Genomic DNA, 19603 nt, shown 5'->3' with positions numbered 1-19603 from the left:
CTACTCTGCCTACGTCGTTTGGTCGGCTTATATCAATTCAATGTAATAGCTGTGATCGGTCGGATGGGTTTGACTTAACGCGACCAAATTATACTTAGGTCCGCCATCTGCCTAGGAATCAACTTCTCTGATAGTACTTTATATACAAATACGAGGATTTATTTTGCTATTCCCAGTAGACGTTCTTTGCTTATGTTATTTTCTTAACAAAAAGTTTCCTTTATTTCAAACACACTGTAGTAACAAGAAAGCTACCAGCTGTTGTTTCAATTGAGAAGATCTATTACATGGCGTATACTATCGCCATTGGAGTTGGTCCCAATTTACTCCACTCTCCTTTGCGAAATTCGAAATTCAAACTTCAAGCGCCTAATGTACTGACGTAGTAGCAGACTAGGTAGTATTATTATAGGTCTACCAGAATCTCATGGCAAATTCGGATGGGAGAAGATTTTTTTTACATTTGCATGTATCACACACAGAATTATTGGTAGCGTCAATTTTTTTTCATTTTTTGCCATCAGGTTCTGGTAGACCTTTACCTACTTAAGTATATCTGTTGTGGTAGTAGACGTACCTTTTTCGTAGACCAAAGACGTGACTACGACATAATGATATTGCGAACTTTCAACTAAGTAGGTAAATTAACGAATTTGGATTCTCTAAGCAAAGTAATGAAAGTGACTTGAATTTATAAAAGTTTTAAGCTAAAAAGATCTAGTATAAAATACAGGGTTTCTATCAATCTAACAGTTTTTAGGGTTCCGTAGTCAACAAGGAACCCTTATAATTTCGGTCTGTCCATCCGTCTGTCCGTCTGTCTGTCTGTCCGCGGTTTTGTTTAGAAACTATAGGACCTACAAAGTTGTAATTTGGCATGAATGCACATATTAATGATGCCAACGATGGGGATGAATTTTTTTTTTCGCATCCACCCCATCGTGTGGGGTGTCGTTGGACAGGTTTTTTAAAAATATTATGAGTATTCATAGATAATTTTCCGATTTAGGGATCCGTTTGTGAAATATTAAGTTTTAAAATAGAAAAAATCGTTAGAGTCCAGTGTCCCCCCCTTCTACCACCTAAACGGTTGCTTCTGTAAATTTAAAAAAAATCACAGGAGTAGGAAATATGCTGAATTTAAAAGGAACACTATCACGGCTAGGAAGACTTCATAAGTAATTGAGTACCTAATAGTCGATCAACTAAAAAAAATGTATTCGGCGAAGTATAAAGTAACTGTTCGTTAAAATTCCGTTGAAAGTAACTGATATGATGTTGTTAGTAGTGTAAAACACGTGAATGAATTTACATTTACTTATAAATGTAAATTCAATGATTGAACATACAACAAATTTAAAAAACTAGCGGTACTACGGAACCCTATATTGCGCGTGGCCCGACACGCACTTGGCCGGTTTTTCCTACTTCAACCCTAACTTATAGAGGTGGGTTGCACTAGAGGCGTTGTTATAGCTGTTAAGGTTAAGGTTATCGTCAATTATGGACTTTTACTAGGGATTTGACAGTTCATTTGACATTTTGCTATGGTTAAAGTTAAAGATATAGTTAAAGTAAGTTGGTGCAACCCACCCTTAGACTACCAAATGCAAACTTTGCAATATTCCCACAGTTGCTAAGATGGTAGAAATTATATGAGGCAATATTGTCACATGGGTATCTGTATCACATGCGTCATGTGTTCAAATGAAATCACCATTAGGGAGATCGCAGACGGCACACTTTTTGACCGACTTCCAAAAAGGAGGAGGTAATACGTTCGGCTGTATGTATCTTTTTTTTGTGTGATCGAGTCTGCGGCGCACATACAATATCTGCATGGATGGCGCACCATGCAGATTGTATGTGCCGTGTGCGCCGCAGACTCGATCACACTAAAAGTGTGCCGTCTGCGATCTCCCTATGGCATGAGTGGTGACTGGTGTAGGTTACCAGAAGTCATAAGCAGTATTGCGTTGTATAAGATGAGCCTTAACGATCTAAATTTCAAACGGTTTCTTCATACCTACGTTGGATTAATCTCACTTCGAGGTATAATGCAATTTCTTTGCAAGATGTGAGAGAAATCTCCTTGCTTAGCCATTTTCAAACGATGAAGCATTTATTAATATACAGTGTGTAACAAAAATAAGTGATAATACTTTACTAAAGTATTATCACTTAGTTTTGTTACACCCTATACAGGGTGTAACAAAAACAAGTGATAATACTTTAGGGTGTGTATGTGTTCCTTATAGAGAGTTCACTGTGAAAGTAACAGCGCTGAAAGACCAAAAATTTTTTTCACTTTTGTATGGGCAAGCGCCCGAACGTCACGAGTTTCCCCATACAAAAGTGAAAAAGAAATTTGGTCTTTCAGCGCTGCTACTTTCACAGTGAACTCTCTATAAGGAACACATACACACCCTAAAGTATTATCACTTGTTTTTGTTACACCTTGTATAATACTTTGTTAAAATATATAAAAGTCAAAAAAGTCAAAAGTTCTAATAAAAGAACAGAAAATCTTCGATTCGTTGTCCGCTGATTCTTTCTCCAAAACGACCAAAACTTAACCGATTTAAGTACTTTTTTTTTTTCATTAAGAATTAAAGCAAAGCTTTAACTGTGTTCCTATATATATTTTTTTTTGTATATGTTAGCCAGTTTTGTTTTCTGGGTGTTTGAACACAGAGGAAAATCTGGCCATTTTTTTAGGTTTTTGGACGTTCTTATCTTTTTTTATAATAAAATTATGAAAAAAAAAAGAAAACATAGGGACATGCTAATAGTGGCCATAGATATTCAGGAAAAAAATCATAACTCTACCGGCATTATCCAGGGAGGAAACAGGGGTCAACGTTTGTATGAAAAAACGGCGGTGTGGACTCCTCTTAATTTTTTCCTCTCTTCTTGACCTAAATACTATATATCTACTATTTTGACTTAAGCGACTATTATACCCAAACTTTAAAACTTAAATTTCACTTTAGCCACTAAGTATAACTTATCAGTGACTGAGAAATCAATTTTATTTCTCTGAATAAATAATAATAGACGCGTCTTGCACAATTAATCGTGCAAAAATATATTCACGACAAGTGTGTCGTGATGTAATAGTGGTTATAGATATTTTAATTCATATGACGTGCAAAAACACTTACACCGATGACCTACCTTCAATGCTATGCCATACATCGTGAGGACGCTCCGCACCATCACGTTGCATAACGCCAACCATCGAAAGTGCCCCTTCCCCCGGATGCGGAGCGTACACCCGTTTATAAAGACAGGTGCCGCCGGGTCGCTGGACATTACGCCGTCTTAGACCGCATACAACCGCGCCCGACATGTGTGCATCAGGGGTAGGTGTCAGTGATGGTGACAGTGGATTCAGTGCCGCAGTGCGCTAGTGCTCGCGTGTGATGCATTTTACTGATTTGAGATTTGTCCAACAGGTAATGAGGTCGGTGGTGTTGGCCGCCATCGTGGCGTGCGCGGTCGCTCGGCCGGAGCCGCCGTCGTCCTACGGGCCCCCGGCGGCGTCGTACGGGGCGCCGGCGCCGCAGTACGGCCCGCCGCAGCCGATAGTGCACAAACACGTGTACGTGCACGTCCCGCCGCCGGACAACGAGCTGCCGCGCCCGCAGAAGCAGATATACGTTCCGCCGCCGCAGAAGCACTACAAGATCGTGTTCATCAAGGCGCCGACCCCGCCGACGCCGACCGCGCCCATCATCCCAGTCCAGCCGCAGAACGAGGAGAAGACCCTCGTGTACGTCCTGGTGAAGAAGCCCGAGGACCAGCCCGACATCGTCATCCCCACGCCCGCGCCCACGCAGCCTTCCAAACCGGAGGTCTACTTCATCCGGTACAAGACCCAGGTAAGAAGTTCTATTTTATCAGATACGACTTACGAGAGAGAGCAAGTATAAATGCAGAATAGTAATTTATTAAAATCGACTACGCCTTTTTTTACATGGGGAAATGCTTTGCGCTCGGGACTCTCCGAAGAACTACCCACTAAAACCCCATGGTGCTCCACTCACCGCTTAGGCAAAGTTACGGGCACGATCAACCCACCGCAACTTTACCAAAGGTTGTCTGTGCCAGACTCATCAAATCATGCAGGCCTTTCTAGGTCCTGTCACTGTTTCCAAATCATTTAGATTAAAGACTTAATAGCCGATTAAATTTGTAACCAAGCTCAAATGGTTAAAACTTATAATAATTCTTACTGTAGTAAAAAAAGGTAAAAGGTAATTTACTAATTGAGCAAAAAATAAGATAAAATAATTTATTGGCACATATTGCCAAGTGACATATTGATTATCAGGATCGCTTCGCTCGCCCTAATAAATATCCTGTGAACCTGTACATTTTGTGGTACACTTTACTGAAAATCTATCACGCCTATGAGTTGTGCTTTAACATAGTAATTTTTATTTATATGTAGATGTGTTATCAGCAGTCAGTCAAGGTTTTTTTATTAACCGACTTCCAAAAAGGCGGAGGTTATATGTAGAGTGTAGAGGTGTCATTATCAGTCAGTCAAGGTGTGACGACGCGAGCCCTCGCAAAGCTCAGCTTTTAGCTAGTTTTCAGGGTTCCGTACCCAAAGGGTAAAAACGGGACCCTATTATTACTGAGACTTCGATGTCAGTCCGTCTGTCTGTCTGTCACCAGGCTGTAACTTAAGAACCGCTATAGCTAGACTTCTAAAATTTTCACAGATTGTGTACTTATTTCTATTGCCGCTATGCTATAACAACAAATACTAAAAACGCAATGAAATTGATATTTAAGGGGGGCTAAAACAAACGTTATTTTTTTTTGGCTGGTAATCCATAATGGCAACATATAGACACTTGAAATTTTTAACTCAACAAAATCCTCAATTTAAGTGTACTTTAATATTTAATAATAAAATTAAAATATAATAAATAATTAAGGATCCCATACAAAAAACACAATTTTTTTCTTAATTTCTCTCTATAACGGTACGGAACCCTTCGTGCGCGAGTCCGACTGGCACTTGGCCGATTATATTAAGTACTCAATACTCATTTTATAAGTTTTTAGAGTTTCTTATGTATGTCTTTCAGAAACAGAGGTATAAAATCAAAGATTAGGGCTTTGAAACAGTACTGGCAAAAAAATAAAGCTAGTTGACAACAGGGTCCAGTAGATTAGTAAATTAGATTGTCAATCTCTAATCGATTCATTATTCAATACCGTGCCTAATAAAACAATAACATAATAATTATAAAACAAAAGGCGAGAAATTAATATTCGAGCGTAACGATATCAGCTGTTCTGGCAGGATTAAATAACTAAGTTATAATTTTCTTTTAATCATTAATAATTAATCCTTTAAGTAATCCTTTAAGTAGTGTGCGTTTATTTTCTTGAATATTTCTATTTGTCGATTATTTCGAAGCACTTTAAGATACAGGAAAGAAAGTCAATTAGTTCATGATATCGATCAACTATAGTTCAAGTGATGAGAATCCGTAAACACACGTAAAAAGCTATGCAATTTTTATAGCCAAATTATTATTAATTGATGTGACATTTTTAGCACTAATGCCTTATATAGCACGAATAAGGGATTAATAAACTTATAAATTATCTTTTTAGCTTACAAAAATACTGATTAAAAAGCCCAAAAAAACGTTATTCAAAACTTACGTATTTAATGTTAAATCCACGTGTTTGAGACATTCTTTGACTATTCTTATGGTTTATTATTTAGCGGAACCACAAAACTCAACAATATCTAGCATTAAATGTTCACTAAAAACCTTTATTAACACTTTTATTACATGAAATATGCCGACCGACTCCTTTGTTATGTCCTAGTAAGTAGGACATAACATTACACGCTTTTGACGCTTATACACCGATATAAGGCTCTCTCCAGTCTATAGTACCTCAATGGTAGGGGATTGGGACTCCGGTAAACTCACTCACTCGGCGAAACACAGCGGAAGCGCTGTTTCACGCCGGTTTTCTGTGAGGACGTGGTATTTCTCCGGTCGAGCCGGCCCATTTCCACTCCCATGTCGGAAGCTTTTGTGCTTCCTCTGCTTGGTGCCCCCTCAGAGGCTCAGACGTGATGCCCTAGATAGGCAATTGCTTAATTTGATTAAGGGTTAATTCGCCACTGGTCAGTCTGGTCATCAGGTATTTTATTACACCAAAATATTCCGAGATTTTATACATAATAGATCAGTCAAAGGGTGTTTATAGTAAAGAAACATACAATTTTAGATACGTATAATTTAAGTAGATTAGTCCCTAATTTTAAGAATCCTAATTCCATGTTTATAACCGCTGAAGCCTGAATCAGGGTTCCGCTTGAACTTTTATAGTTCCTACAATAACCGTCAAGTCTCATTATTGCTGTTTCTATTATTTTTAATTAATTATTGTTTATTTTCAGAAACAAGAAGGATACCCAGCAGCCGCCCCCGCACCACAGTACGGACCCCCGGCTTCTGCTCCTTCCTCGGAATATGGCGCCCCCTAAACACCACTATACCAAAGGAGACGTATCTCGTTAGCATCTCATGCATGTGTATTGGTCAAAAATTCTGCATCATAAGACTATTTCGATTAAAATATGAACTAGTTTTATGGAGCAGAATTGTTAAAGTTGTTAAATTTGTTGTTTCGGAAGTGTAAAACTGACGTGCGTTTGTATTTTTTGTAAATATTGTTTTCTACTTATTATAAATAAATATCTTTATTGAAACTTTTTTATCTCGTTAAATATCATACTTACATCTGTAATTTTTTTTATGAAATAAGGGGGCAAACGAGCAAACGAGTCATCTGATGGAAAGCAACTTCCGTTGTCCATGGACACTCGCAGCATGAGAAGAGCTGCAGGTGTGTTGCCGGCTTTTTAAGAGGGAATAGGGTAATAGGGGAGGGTAGGGAAGGGAAAAGGGTAGGGGATTGGGCCTCCGGTAAACTTACTCACTCGGTGAAACACAGCGCAAGCGCCGTTTCACGCTGGTTTTCTGTGAGAACGTGGTATTTCTCCGGTCGAGCTGTCCCATTCGTGCCGAAGCATGGCTCTACCACGTGTAATTTTAGTTCTTGTTTTTGCTTAGGCGCAATAAGATAGAAATTTCTAAAAGACTATTGAATCTTAAATCAAGATTACTGCATTGTGTCGGTTACAGACGCTGCACGCTGTATATTAGATAATTTAGATAATGTGCATATTATACAACAAAACTGTTTTTCAATGATGTGAAAGCGGCTTAGCAGATAAGAATATTTTTCAGAGGTCAAGGAAGTATTTTGTAATATGTTACCTACTTGTGTCCTAGTGGAGGGTGTTAACGAGATGCTAAAAGCGAAAACTCGACAATGAGATTAGCTGTGGTAGTAACACAACACTATTACGAATACTATACGATTTACATATTTAAAAGGGTGTCCATAAACGACCTAGGACTTTTTTTAATGTTACCCACCCGCCCTATTTGATGAGATAATATTATTATACCTACCGCGATCGTGAGATACGGCCTTGACCCCTCTCTCTCTCTCTTTCCCTATTAAATTAGACTTTTAAAATAAAAAATGGAAAAGAATATTAGATACGATAAATTAAAAGTAATATTTTTTTATGAGCCTCTCTCCCAAATGACAATAATAATTATTGGTAAAATCATAGATCAAGTAAGTATATTATGTTACATGAGTTGTGACCTACTAACACGAAAAGATGTAGGTTTGCTTTTATCATTATACCATTTATACCCATTTATAACTAAGGGTCGTTTCGGTCGCTGTCCGTTTGCCTACCTGTCCTCCTCCCTTTAATATCTTCGTGGTCAGTGGCGGGGCAAGACCTAAATTTGATGTGGGCACTGGGCAACTGGCAAGACATAATATTTTGCGAGGCCCTCTGATGGTTGACCCTCAAGAGGACGAATTTTGTTGAGAGAAACAATTTTTTGGTCCTCCAATTTTTATTTATGAAAAATAAAAAGGCCCCTTGGACCGCAGTCAGCGATTCCGTAGGCGGTTGCCCACATCGCCTACGCCTTACGCCGCCTCTGGTCGTGGTCCTAAATTGAAAATAACTAATTGAGATAATAATATTATGTCATATTCTATAAAAAAGGCAAAATAACTTTTTAGCTAACTTAACAATTAAGTAATTGTAATTGTAATAAAGTGCGCTAATTCATCTGTCATCAGTCATCAGTCATCACCCATCAGCATCACAGTGACATGTTGTGAGACTGCAGATGTCTATCAGTTGACTATCGCGCACTTGCTGTGCGCGATAGTCAACTGATAAGTCACAGTTCAAAGTTAGTAAAAGTGGAAACATAATAGCGTGTGGTTCTGGAATTGTCTCTTGTTTCCGTTATTGCGCAACTAGACCGCACTCTACATTAATACAGAAATAATGAGAAATGTCTCACGACACCATTATGCCTTTATAATAATCGTATATTTTCTCTTCGCGTATGTGTACTAAGAATATCTTTTGTCACTTCCGGGCAAAGGAATGGAATACGTCATATTTGATATTACCAAAAAGGTGGTCCTATACTTCAGATTTCAGTTTTTTTTAAGATGCCGAGCCGAGGATTTTTGACTAAGTAATTCTTGTACGGAACTCGGAGGTTAAAAACCGACTTACACTTGAATCTTGATTAGGACAATAATTATAAAGCTAAGGAGTTTGTTTGTTTCACCGCGATAATGGCAGGAACCACTGGACAGTGGACCCATTTCAAAAATTCTTTCATCAATGTACCTACCTCTATATCACACGCGGTTAATATTTCACATGGTGCTGCTCCCCAGTTCTGTTATGATGGAACTTGGCTTGACACGCTACCGCGTGTCTAGTTCACTTAGTTTTTTTACACCCTGTAGATATTCTGGGTGATATATGTATGTACCACGAGCGAAGCTGGGGCGAACCACTATGTTATATTTATCAAAGTTGGTTTAGGCTTAAGGTTAGAATGTGAGTAAGTAACAAGTACTTTAATCCTTACGTATTCGAATAATTAGGGTGTAGGACGTAGTTATGTAATAAGTGTGTGTCAATAAAATTAATCCAAAGAATCAATCATTCGTAGCACAGGGAATTTTATTATTGTTTTGGATTCATTGCGAAATTCACGATTTGCAGGTGGGTCACTCTGAGGCCTGCAGCAATATCGAGGACAGTAGGTATACGTGATTAGCCTATCGACAATATTTAAGGCTTTGATTTCATAAAAGGATAACACTTCCAACTACCAAGTGATAAGGCGTGTAGGACCTATAAGGATTTTTCTTATGATAGGTTTAGGAGCCAAATAAACGAAACAATGCTAGATTAAAAAGAATTAAACTTGCCAACAATTACAAATAATTAGGCGATGATTATTGCTCTTATAATATTTGATATCCCACCTTCCAGCTGGTATATATCCGCGATCACCTTCTCGACAGCGGAGTTATAAATAGATACAAGCATCTTATTTTAGGAGTTTATTTTCGTCGGGCGGATATTAACAAGCAACATTGCTTTTAGTATTAAGACGCTGACAACTGCCAATGACCTTGAGGATTCGCATTTCTAAGCCACGCCCCCTAATTGTCCGATAAGACAGCGCCAGCTTTGCTAGCGGCTAAACCGGGAACTTCTAAAAGATAGGTTTGATTAATATTGAGCTGTCGCATAGAGATTTCAATAGATGGCGCGTAATAAATAAATACTATGTATTATAAAAATTGTAAATAAAGTATAGTATACTTCCGTGAGCGAACTATAAGAGTGCGGAAGATTAGTGCAGAATGCAGATAGAACGGAGCACAGCGGAGAGGTAATATTAACGCACTTGAAAATAAACTTTATAATCATTAAACTAAAGTGCATAAATGCTTGAACCTTACAAAAAATGCACGTTTGTCCTCGAGGATACGCGGGAATCTTTAAAAGTTTGAAGTCGATATTATACTGATTCGTTATGTCTATTGTGGTAGTAATGTAAGCCATACACGTTACGCAGGTAGACCGGAATGTGTGTGGGAATATACCTGTGCAGTTTTTTGGACCTGCGCAGGCGACCAGGTCCCACACACATACCGGTATACCTGTGCAGGAATACCTGCGTGCTGTACAGGTGGATCTCTCCCCGGTAGGCCGTAGCGTGTAAGGCTTACTTATGGTAAATAAAACACAGTTATTCTTTTATAATATACCTATTATATTATAAAATAATGACAAAACCCAACTGCGTAAAAACATTCAATTTTTTTCATAAACATTTTTTCTGTTACATTACAATTTACATTAAAATTACAATTAAGTACATAAGTACAGCAAGAAATAAAACAAAATTCAGGAATCGTTTTTTACTGTCCCGGCAAACGTTGCTTTGCCATAATATTATATTTACGATAATATTATTATTTTAATTAAGTGACTAACGGCCGTTCCCAATATATGATTTATCTCTGGTTTTGCCCTACTAGAGATATGAATAGCTCACATTAGACATTAGAGACATATATTTTGTCAATTGTGAGCTATTCCTATCTCTAGTAGGGCAAAACCAGAGATAGATCAAATATTGGGAACGGCCGTAAATAGGTAAGTATGTCACCATGGCAACGTTGATCGCTATCCCGTCGCACAAACTTAATGGTCGCCGTCAGTCTCAGGCTATAATAATTTACTATTATTTATTCAACAAATGCACATATACATAGCTGGGCACCGTTAATCAAATAGTTAACTTCGTTAATCGTTAATCCGTTAAAAAAATGTTAGCTTCGTTAAACGTTAAAGCGTTACACTGCGGACGAATTAGCGCAAGTTAACGTTAATCGTTAATCCGTTAATATGTGTAATATGGCCTTGTTGTAACTTATATCATTGCGTTAGTGTACATACAAAACCTGTTGGTTTAAGGTTTTGGAAGTTAACAGGTTAGGGACAAAACAAAATACTTCTATAATTATTGTATTCTAGGTAGAAATTACAATACAATAATTATTATAGATATAGTTTATTGTTATTATAAATCATTTGCATGTTGATAAAGAAGAGTGCAGTATAATTTAGTTAGGTAACTAAATTATACTGCACTCTTCTTTATCAACATAATGAAATGATAAAACGAAACAAATATCTTCTCACTCGCATGCGCCTGAAAATGTATATCTAGTATTATTTTTGTTTCGTCTGAACCTGTTTTCGCGCGGCGCCGCGGTGCCGTGCGGTAAATAGTAGGCATTGGATTAACGATTAACGGACTTCTGCATATTAACGGAAGTTAACCAGTCCGTTAATATTTTTAAAAGTTAATCCGTTAATCAAAATGTTAACTTCGTTAATTAACGATTAACGGATTAACGAGTTAATGCCCAGCTATGTATTACTTTAGGGTGTGTACGTGTTCCTTGTAGAGAGTTCACTGTGAAAGTAGCAGCTCTGAAAGACGATTTTTTTTTCTTTTGTATGAGCAAGGGCAAGTGTCACGAGTTTCCCCATACAAAAGAAAAAAAAATTAGGTCTTTCAGCGCTGCTACTTTTACAGTGAACTCTCAACAAGGAACACGTACAAACCCTGTGTCGAGAAAATTGAATGCCGAAATCACCTACTTCGGAACTTCTGTAATAGGCTAAAAATTTACAAACTGATACGAAATATCCCATCAAAGACACAAATTTGACCCAAAGCGTGATCATGATGAAGTTATTAGAAAATTATTAGAAAACTTTGGCCGGGTGATAAAAAGAAGACCCAACACTGCAAGTGCTAACCTAGTAAAAGACATTTTATATATAAAAAAAAATAAGCTTCGTTTCTTCTATCAAACATGGCCAAGAAAATTAAAAACAAGCAATAAGAGATTTAGAATTACAAGAAGGAATTAAAGTAAAGCCTTGCGGGCTATTTATAGATACAGACTTGCCATTTTTAGGAGCAATGCCCGATGGAATTTGCGATGAAAAAACTATTTTAGAAATTAAATGTCCCATCACAGCATATAACATTGGAGTAGACGCTGCTATAACACAACAAAAAGTTACATTTTGGAAAATAGATAAACAGGGCAAATTAAATATAGACAAAAATCACTCCTGGTTTTATAAGGTGCAAGGGCAGCTCCATATTTCAGGTTACGAATATTGCCTTATTATTATTGATAGGCATGTAATGGTCTTCATTTGAGTCACTATCAATTATCAATATTAGATTGCAAAGTATGCATAGAAATGTGAATTTTGAATTGAGGCCATCTTGCTTTTCACCTACTAGTTCTATGTCAGTTAAAGCACATCCAAAAGGACCATGATGAGAAATTTCTTGCAACCTCTTATAAAAATATGAAACACTTATAATTCTTCTTCCGACATCAGGTTTCTTCTGAGGAAGTGCAGTTTCAACAATAAGCTTTTCAGCATCACATTCAGCCTCCAAACTACATAGTCCAGTGTCATGGGTACTTTTTTCTTCCAGCCTGTAAGTAAGTTTATACTTTGAGACATCGACATTTAACAACAGTTTAAAAACTGGATCACCACAAAATTTCATAAATTAAAATGATTAACTTTTCGATTATTGGGAAATAGGAATTAGGATAAAATTATACAGAACTCAATATTTAAAAAAGCCTTTTGCTCGTTTGCCTTCTAATTTCATTAAAAAGGTATACTAAAAATTTTATTAGGCTAATACGCTGCACTCCGCAGTAGGGGTGGGTCGTTATGTGATTTTTAACCGACGAAACAAGTTGTAACTGTACGACGCGGGCGCCCGGTAACGGTGTGACGTCATATCACAATTTCGCCGCGCGGGCCCCATACAATAAACGTGATTTTTTGCTCTATCTCAATAACTGCAACAGGTAGGCACTTGAAATTTTCATCAAGGCCTTAATTATATATGTACTTTAATAATTAATAATAATATTATATTATGTTACTAAACTTTTCGATTATTGGGAAATGGGAATTAGGATAAAATTGTACAGAACTCAATATTTAAAAAAGCCTTTTGCTCGTTTGCCTTCTAATTTCATTAAAAAGGTATACTAAAAAATTTATTACGTTAATACGCTGCACTCCGCAGTAGGGGTGGGTCGTTATCTGATTTTTAACCGACGAAACAAGTTGTAACTGTACGACGCGGGCGCCCGGTAACGGTGTGACGTCATATCACAATTTCGCCGCGCGGGCCCCATACAATAAACGTGATTTTTTTCTCTATCTCAATAACTGCAACAGGTAGGCACTTGAAATTTTCATCAAGACCTTAATTATATATGTACTTTAATAATCAATAATAATATTATAATAAAATAAAAATTAAGGGGGGCTCCTATACAAAAATCACAAATTTTGGCCTATTTTGCACTATAACGGTATGTGTATTCATAAGGGAGTCCGATTAGTAACATAATATAATATTATTATTAATTATTAAAGTACACATATAATTAAGGCCTCGGTGAAAATTTCAAGTGCCTACCTGTTGCCGTTATTGAGATAGAGCAAAAAATCACGTTTATTGTATAGGACCCGCGCGGAAAAATTGTGATATGACGTCACAAGCGGTCGCGGGACTGTTAGCGGGAATCGATATTTTTCGAAACTTTGAATGCCTATAAAATCAAAACTACAAGGTATTTTTGACTGCAACAAAAACTAGTGTATTTGTATACATACAGGCTTTACTGTGACAAAATTTCAAGCAATTTGGCATACCTAGTAACATTCTCAATTAAACCTTCCTGCCCAATTATTCCAGCAGGGCTAAAATGGTCGCTTTGTTGAATCATGAGACGAATCATAATATGATTCATTTCTCTAATATCGCAAAATGCAACTCTGCTTGCAATTCATTTTTGTATTTTTTGCACTGATTTGACATTTGTCAGTTTTGACAATTCATTTGCTGAATTGATTGAGAGGAATTGCTAAATATTACCATTTTAGCCCCGCAGGGCTTAGGTATCATTAGGAGAGCCCATTTAATCAAAAAAATGGGTGTTATATTTTTTTAAATGACAATATTTTATTCCATTTAAAATCGTTGCAGAAAGGTCACTCGCGGCGCGGGGGAATGAAAGGGGGTGACGCCGGGATGAGGCGCGCGCGCGGGCCTATAGCCTATAGCCTTTTTTCAAATCGGACCAGTATGACCAATGAGATTAGCGCGTTCAAACAAACAAACAAACTCTTCCCAATTATAATATTAGTATTGATATAAACTAATTAATATTTTTGCTAGGTAATCTGCGCGGCCAACTAGTTCCGCGCGGACTATAGCAAACTCGCTGTCGCTCGCTAGGTCGACCGGTGCAGTGAGCGGCGGGCGCTAGCTGCGACTCCAAACGAAACAACGCGACGATCGCTCGACGGTACTTCATACCACCCAATGCAATAAAAACGTTACAAAAATCACTACTCTACTATATAAATACGACTCGAAACTAGTTATTCGGTTACTGTATGTAGCTAGTTATTGTAACTATAGTGACGTGAAATAACGCTCACCCCTACCCCGCAGTGAAGCCGCACCCTATTAGGGCCGGGACACAAAAACACGGTCCGGCGCCGTACGACGTCGCGTCGTCGTGCCGTGATTTTGTGTCCCGGTCCTTACGGAGCATGTCCTTGAATAGAGCTGAAAGAATCGCGCAATCGCATCGCGCTCAAATAGTAATAAACTTATTATATCTATATTTACCTAGCCTATCGTAATTGTAAAAATATACTTGCCTTTTAAAAATACTACCCGTCGCTATATTGCGATCGGCATTTGCTACATTTTCCACTGTGTTATTATCTAATTCCATCGTTTTCGGTCGACTGGAAAAAAATTAAATCATAATAATATCATAAAAAGGCTAAAATAGCTTGTAATAGATGGATCATAAAAAATACAATGAATGAGCCATGCTTTGGCACGAATGGGCCGACTCGACCAGAGAAATACCACGGACTCACAGGAAAACCGGCGTGAAACAGCCCTTGCGCTGTGTTTCGTAGTCGTGAAGGACGTTTGGTTACAACTTATAATAAGTAGATAAATAAACTTATATTACCTTTCCAACATACTACCTGCCGCTGGATCTGAATTGGCATTTGGTGATTCGTTTGGGTTATCAATAAAATTTGCACTATCCATGGTTTTCCGCCGCCTGAAATAAAAATTTAAATAATAAAGGCCTAAATAAAACTTCACATTCAAAGCAAAATGAACTTATAGTACCTAATTATAGTACTTGTACTATTATTTATTCTGTGCTAATAGTGATAAAAAAAAAACCATAAAAAGTATTACGAAAATTCTCTGAAACTCGATCCATAGACCGATTGAATATTGATTTATCAGAACGATCCCCGACGCGCGACGCTAAAACTTATTTAGGCGAACGAAATAATCAACTTTATGAGTGGTGATTTTTTAACTTTTTGAACATTTATTTTGGAGTGCAAAACTCCAACATAAATGTTCAGATACAAAGCAAAATTATTATCAGTGATAAAATAAAACATAAAAAACTGTATTACGATTTACGAAAATCCTCTAAGATTCGAACCATAGGCCGATTGGAAATTGATATAATGTTATCACAACGATTGTGATAACATTATTATGTCAATTTCCAAGGTCTATGGTTCGAATCTTAGAGGATTTTCGTAAATCGTAATCAATCGTAATACAGTTTTTTTATGTTTTATTTGACACAACGATCCTGGCTATCCTAAAACACATTGAGAGTGACGAAATATTTTGATTCGGGGTCGTAATTGTTCGTTTTTTTTTTTAATAAAGACGTACGCAACTATAAAGTAGATAAAATTGAACTTACTTTTACTTCCATCATGTATTTGTGGCTTTCACGAAGCTGTCGCTTTTTTGCTGGACGTCTTTTCTTTTTCTAGTCACCCATTTTTACAGACGCGCAATATAATTTCAAATATTTACAGAATAAACTTAATATACTATAAAACAATGAGAAATACCTATATACAAATTTTAAGAACTAAACGCTTCAATTACACTAAAATCACAATATCGGCAGAGCGAAATCCGTCACACGTCCACATAGCACCGCGCCTCAGCGAACACTGTCGGTTTTCATGCGAGAGAGAGAGATGTGAAATGTTCACTCAGAAGCGTGGATATATTTTTCGTTTGTTAGAGGAAAAATAAATATTGTGGGAAATCTAGATGTCAGAGCCGAAAATTAAATCGGGCAATCTTTGGATTTTTGTAAAAGGTATCAAATAAACAAATTTTTAAAGCATAGATTGTATTATTACTTTAGTTAGAACTGTTTAAAGTTCCCGAAAGATGTGACTTTGGTATTTTTTTTCATCCAGTAGGAGTACATTATTTTATTATTTAAATCGGACAAGCTTTTCCAAATATAATCAAAAATCACATATATTTTTTTTGTGCCAATCAATGAAATACATACGTCTAGAAAACTGCACAAAGATGTCAAATTGGCAGCTGTCTGCGCCTTAAACAGAATTGCGCAAGTAGAAGACGTTCGATTTCACTTTCAAAATGTCCCTATCTGTTGAAGCTGAAACCAAAATTGAGGGCGAACCTTGTGTTGCCACTTTGGACAGCAAATTGTTTATCGGTACCGACACGGGACATATTCTTGTGAGTTTCATTGTGAATAGCTCTCTCTCTGTCTGATTAATAAAGTACATCTAAGTTGTCTTAGGTATCTAGTACATAAATGAATAGTATTGCGAAAGATCTAAGTATATTAAATCTAAGTACTTATATCGAAATTCGACATAGGCATTCGACAATGGTCTTACGCCGGCTGTTAAATGGCAAGCTCACGAGGTACAGTTGTTTGCGATCAGTGCCGGGAACGGCAAAGTATACTCTGCGTCCAACGACGGGGGCGTTAGAATCTGGAACTCGAGTGGAGAGAAGATTGGAGAACTACCGGCTTTAGAAGGTGACATTGGAAGTATAACAGTTCACGATAAATATGTATACGTCGGTGACGAAATCGGCAATGTAAGTATGGTAGGATGATGATAGGTTATCCAGAACGTTCTAGAGAAATTCTGTGACTTCTTGTGGATGAATTAATACTGGCCTACGTATTCACTTAATGTTAAGAAAGTAATTACCTCGTCTGTGACAAATTAAACTAAAAAGTAATGTGCTCCAACTTATAACTGTTATTAGGTATTATAGCCTACATAATATTATATACTTATACCTACATATCCTATACAATTAGGTAGGTTATAGCAGTTATAGTGATGATATCTATAGTCAGTTATGAGTTACGATTTGCTTATTTACTTACTGTAGCACTAGACTTGCATGATGACTTTATCACGGTATCTGGCCTTAGATTTTCTGTTTCATAATATTTTTAACAATGTTTTTAATCTTCCTTTTATGACAAGTCACAAGCCTAAAGCTAAATCTTATTTCAGATTGCTGTTTACGAAGATAACACGTTAAAAGCAAAGTACAATGTTCTGGAGGAAGTAAAGTCCCTGGTCATAAGTTCGCCTTTTATGTTTACGGCCCGAGATCTGTACGTTACAGTCACAGAAATTAAGCCCGGTAAGTTGGGTGACCGCGGCTTTTTTTTAAATTACAAAAACCAATAATTAAATTTTGAATAACGATAGCTGTACGTCGATAAGATTGGACGTGTATTGTTTATTCGACGGGTTATTGTGCCTGGAATCTGGATAAGTTAGTTACCAATAAAAACTCATTTACTTATAATGAAGTCAACCAAGCTAAAGTAACTATAATTATTCTTTTATTAATGTAAAGCGCCTATTTTAACGAAATAGCAATTGTAAAAACTATGCGAACCAATATTTATTTTCATCAATTTATAGACCTTCTGCACAGGTTTCTAGCACATTCTGACCAAAGAAAAAGACTTCTTTTGGCGGGTGACGTCTAATTTTATAACTTATTATAGCAATTTCTATTCATTTTAGATGAATCCAAGGAACGTTTTATAACGCGTCACAATATGGAAGGGCGAGCCCCGCTCTGCATTGGAGGCAACAGACTCCTATGTATTAGCAGAAGTGGTAACGATTTACAGCTTCATGAAATATCGTCGGAAAGTAAATTTAAGAAACTATGTGAAGTGAAGGTAACACTCTTATCAGCCCCGGATCTTCAATTTTTTTTAGGCGGGGCAAAAACCGAAAAATGCTGCCCCGCCTACCTACTTATGTTTATTGTCACCTTTATCATCCATGTAGGATATAATATATTTAACAGGGTAGGGTTTAAAAGCGAGCGGGAAGCCGGGCGCGTATTTTGAACTATGCATACGCGCCTCGCGAATAAATGTTCGTGCAGCACGTCTCACTCCGCGCTCAGGGTATCGGTCAAGTTAATATGGCCATGAAATTGCTGTACTTGTGCTATTATTTATTATGTGGTCAAAGTTAAATATAAATGATGAGTTGTCCATTGGTCCGTGAAGTGTGAATTTGGCCGCCCCCTGAATTTGCCGCCCGGGGCATAGGCCCCGGCTTGCCCCCCCCTAGATCCGGGTCTGACTCTTATTATAAACCAAGCTCAGTATGGGTGCCCAGAAATGCTGAAATCTAAACATTAAATAATGAAATATATGACACAATAATTTGGGTTGATTTTCAATTTTGTCGCACAAATAACACAAAAGTGCGTTTACTAATGAGATTTTATTTTTAGGCAAGCGAAATGATAATAACAGGCCTGACATCAACTTCTGAATACTGCTGGACAGGAGGATGGGATGGTGTTGTACGTAGATGGAAGACGACTGGAGATCAGTTGCAAGCTGCTGGGGAACTAAACGTCGGCTCCTGTGTAAACGCTCTTGCAGCTATATCTAATGACAAAGTTTATGCTCTTTTGTCAGGGGGGAAAATCGTCTTGCTGAAGGCTTAATTTTATTGAGTATAACAGCCACAGAGGATACTTCATGAAACCCTGCACAGTAAAAGTTGAAACTTGAGAGCCTTAAGGTTTTATACTGCTTAAGGTGACGCCGCGCCGCGTTAAAGTAAAAAATCGTTTTGGATATGTTTTAGATCGCTTGTTTTCAACAAGAAATGGAACAGCAAGAAATGGAAAGGGCGTAACTCGTAAGCGACAAAATGGTTTTTGTCGCGTAATTTAAAAACCATAAATATATTTTATATAAGCTATGGGCAAATTATAGTGTATGCTTGAATTAATCTATGTACAAATTTTGGAAGCTTAAATCACTCTCCTCTGTTGGCAAAACTAGAATCCCTGTTTTAATAAAGGTATTTTTGATTATTATTCTGTGTTAAAAGTTGACCAATCGTGTTATGCTATGGGCAATTCAAAGATAAAGACATGATGAATACTGACAATGAACTTCAATTTCTTAGCTTTAGTCATTGTTGAGAAAAATCGATATCGCTGCAGCCAAATTATCAAGGCGTCACCTTAACATGAACAATAAAGTTTTTATGTAAATGTATATTTTCTTCTTTTTACAGTCACAATATCAATATCATGAACTCCTGAAATACCTAATAACCTATACAATGCCAAAAACTATTAGTATGATTTGGAAC

General features: G+C 37.2%; 2 protein-coding genes across 2 annotated transcripts; both read left to right on the top strand.

Moving 5' to 3' along the window:
* The first annotated feature begins 3168 nt into the window (after window positions 1-3168).
* LOC121731684 (pollen-specific leucine-rich repeat extensin-like protein 1) lies at window positions 3169-6705 on the top strand. Its single transcript, XM_042121256.1, has 3 exons — window positions 3169-3365; window positions 3459-3884; window positions 6446-6705. Exons 1-3 carry the CDS (start codon window positions 3351-3353, stop codon window positions 6530-6532), a joined length of 528 nt encoding a protein of 175 aa, XP_041977190.1. The 5' UTR covers window positions 3169-3350; the 3' UTR covers window positions 6533-6705.
* A 9820-nt stretch (window positions 6706-16525) lies between these two features.
* Window positions 16526-19062, top strand: LOC121731682. The gene is made up of 5 exons (XM_042121254.1): window positions 16526-16667; window positions 16812-17039; window positions 17471-17603; window positions 17996-18156; window positions 18726-19062. The coding sequence occupies exons 1-5, from the start codon at window positions 16566-16568 to the stop codon at window positions 18942-18944; spliced, it is 843 nt and encodes a 280-aa protein (XP_041977188.1). The 5' UTR covers window positions 16526-16565; the 3' UTR covers window positions 18945-19062.
* Window positions 19063-19603: the final 541 nt, after the last annotated feature.

The sequence above is a fragment of the Aricia agestis genome, chromosome 11 (assembly GCF_905147365.1).
Source record: "Aricia agestis chromosome 11, ilAriAges1.1, whole genome shotgun sequence".
Lineage (NCBI taxonomy): Eukaryota > Metazoa > Arthropoda > Insecta > Lepidoptera > Lycaenidae > Aricia > Aricia agestis.
Note: the sequence above shows the minus strand (reverse complement) of the source record. Positions and strands in the feature narration are given on the sequence as shown.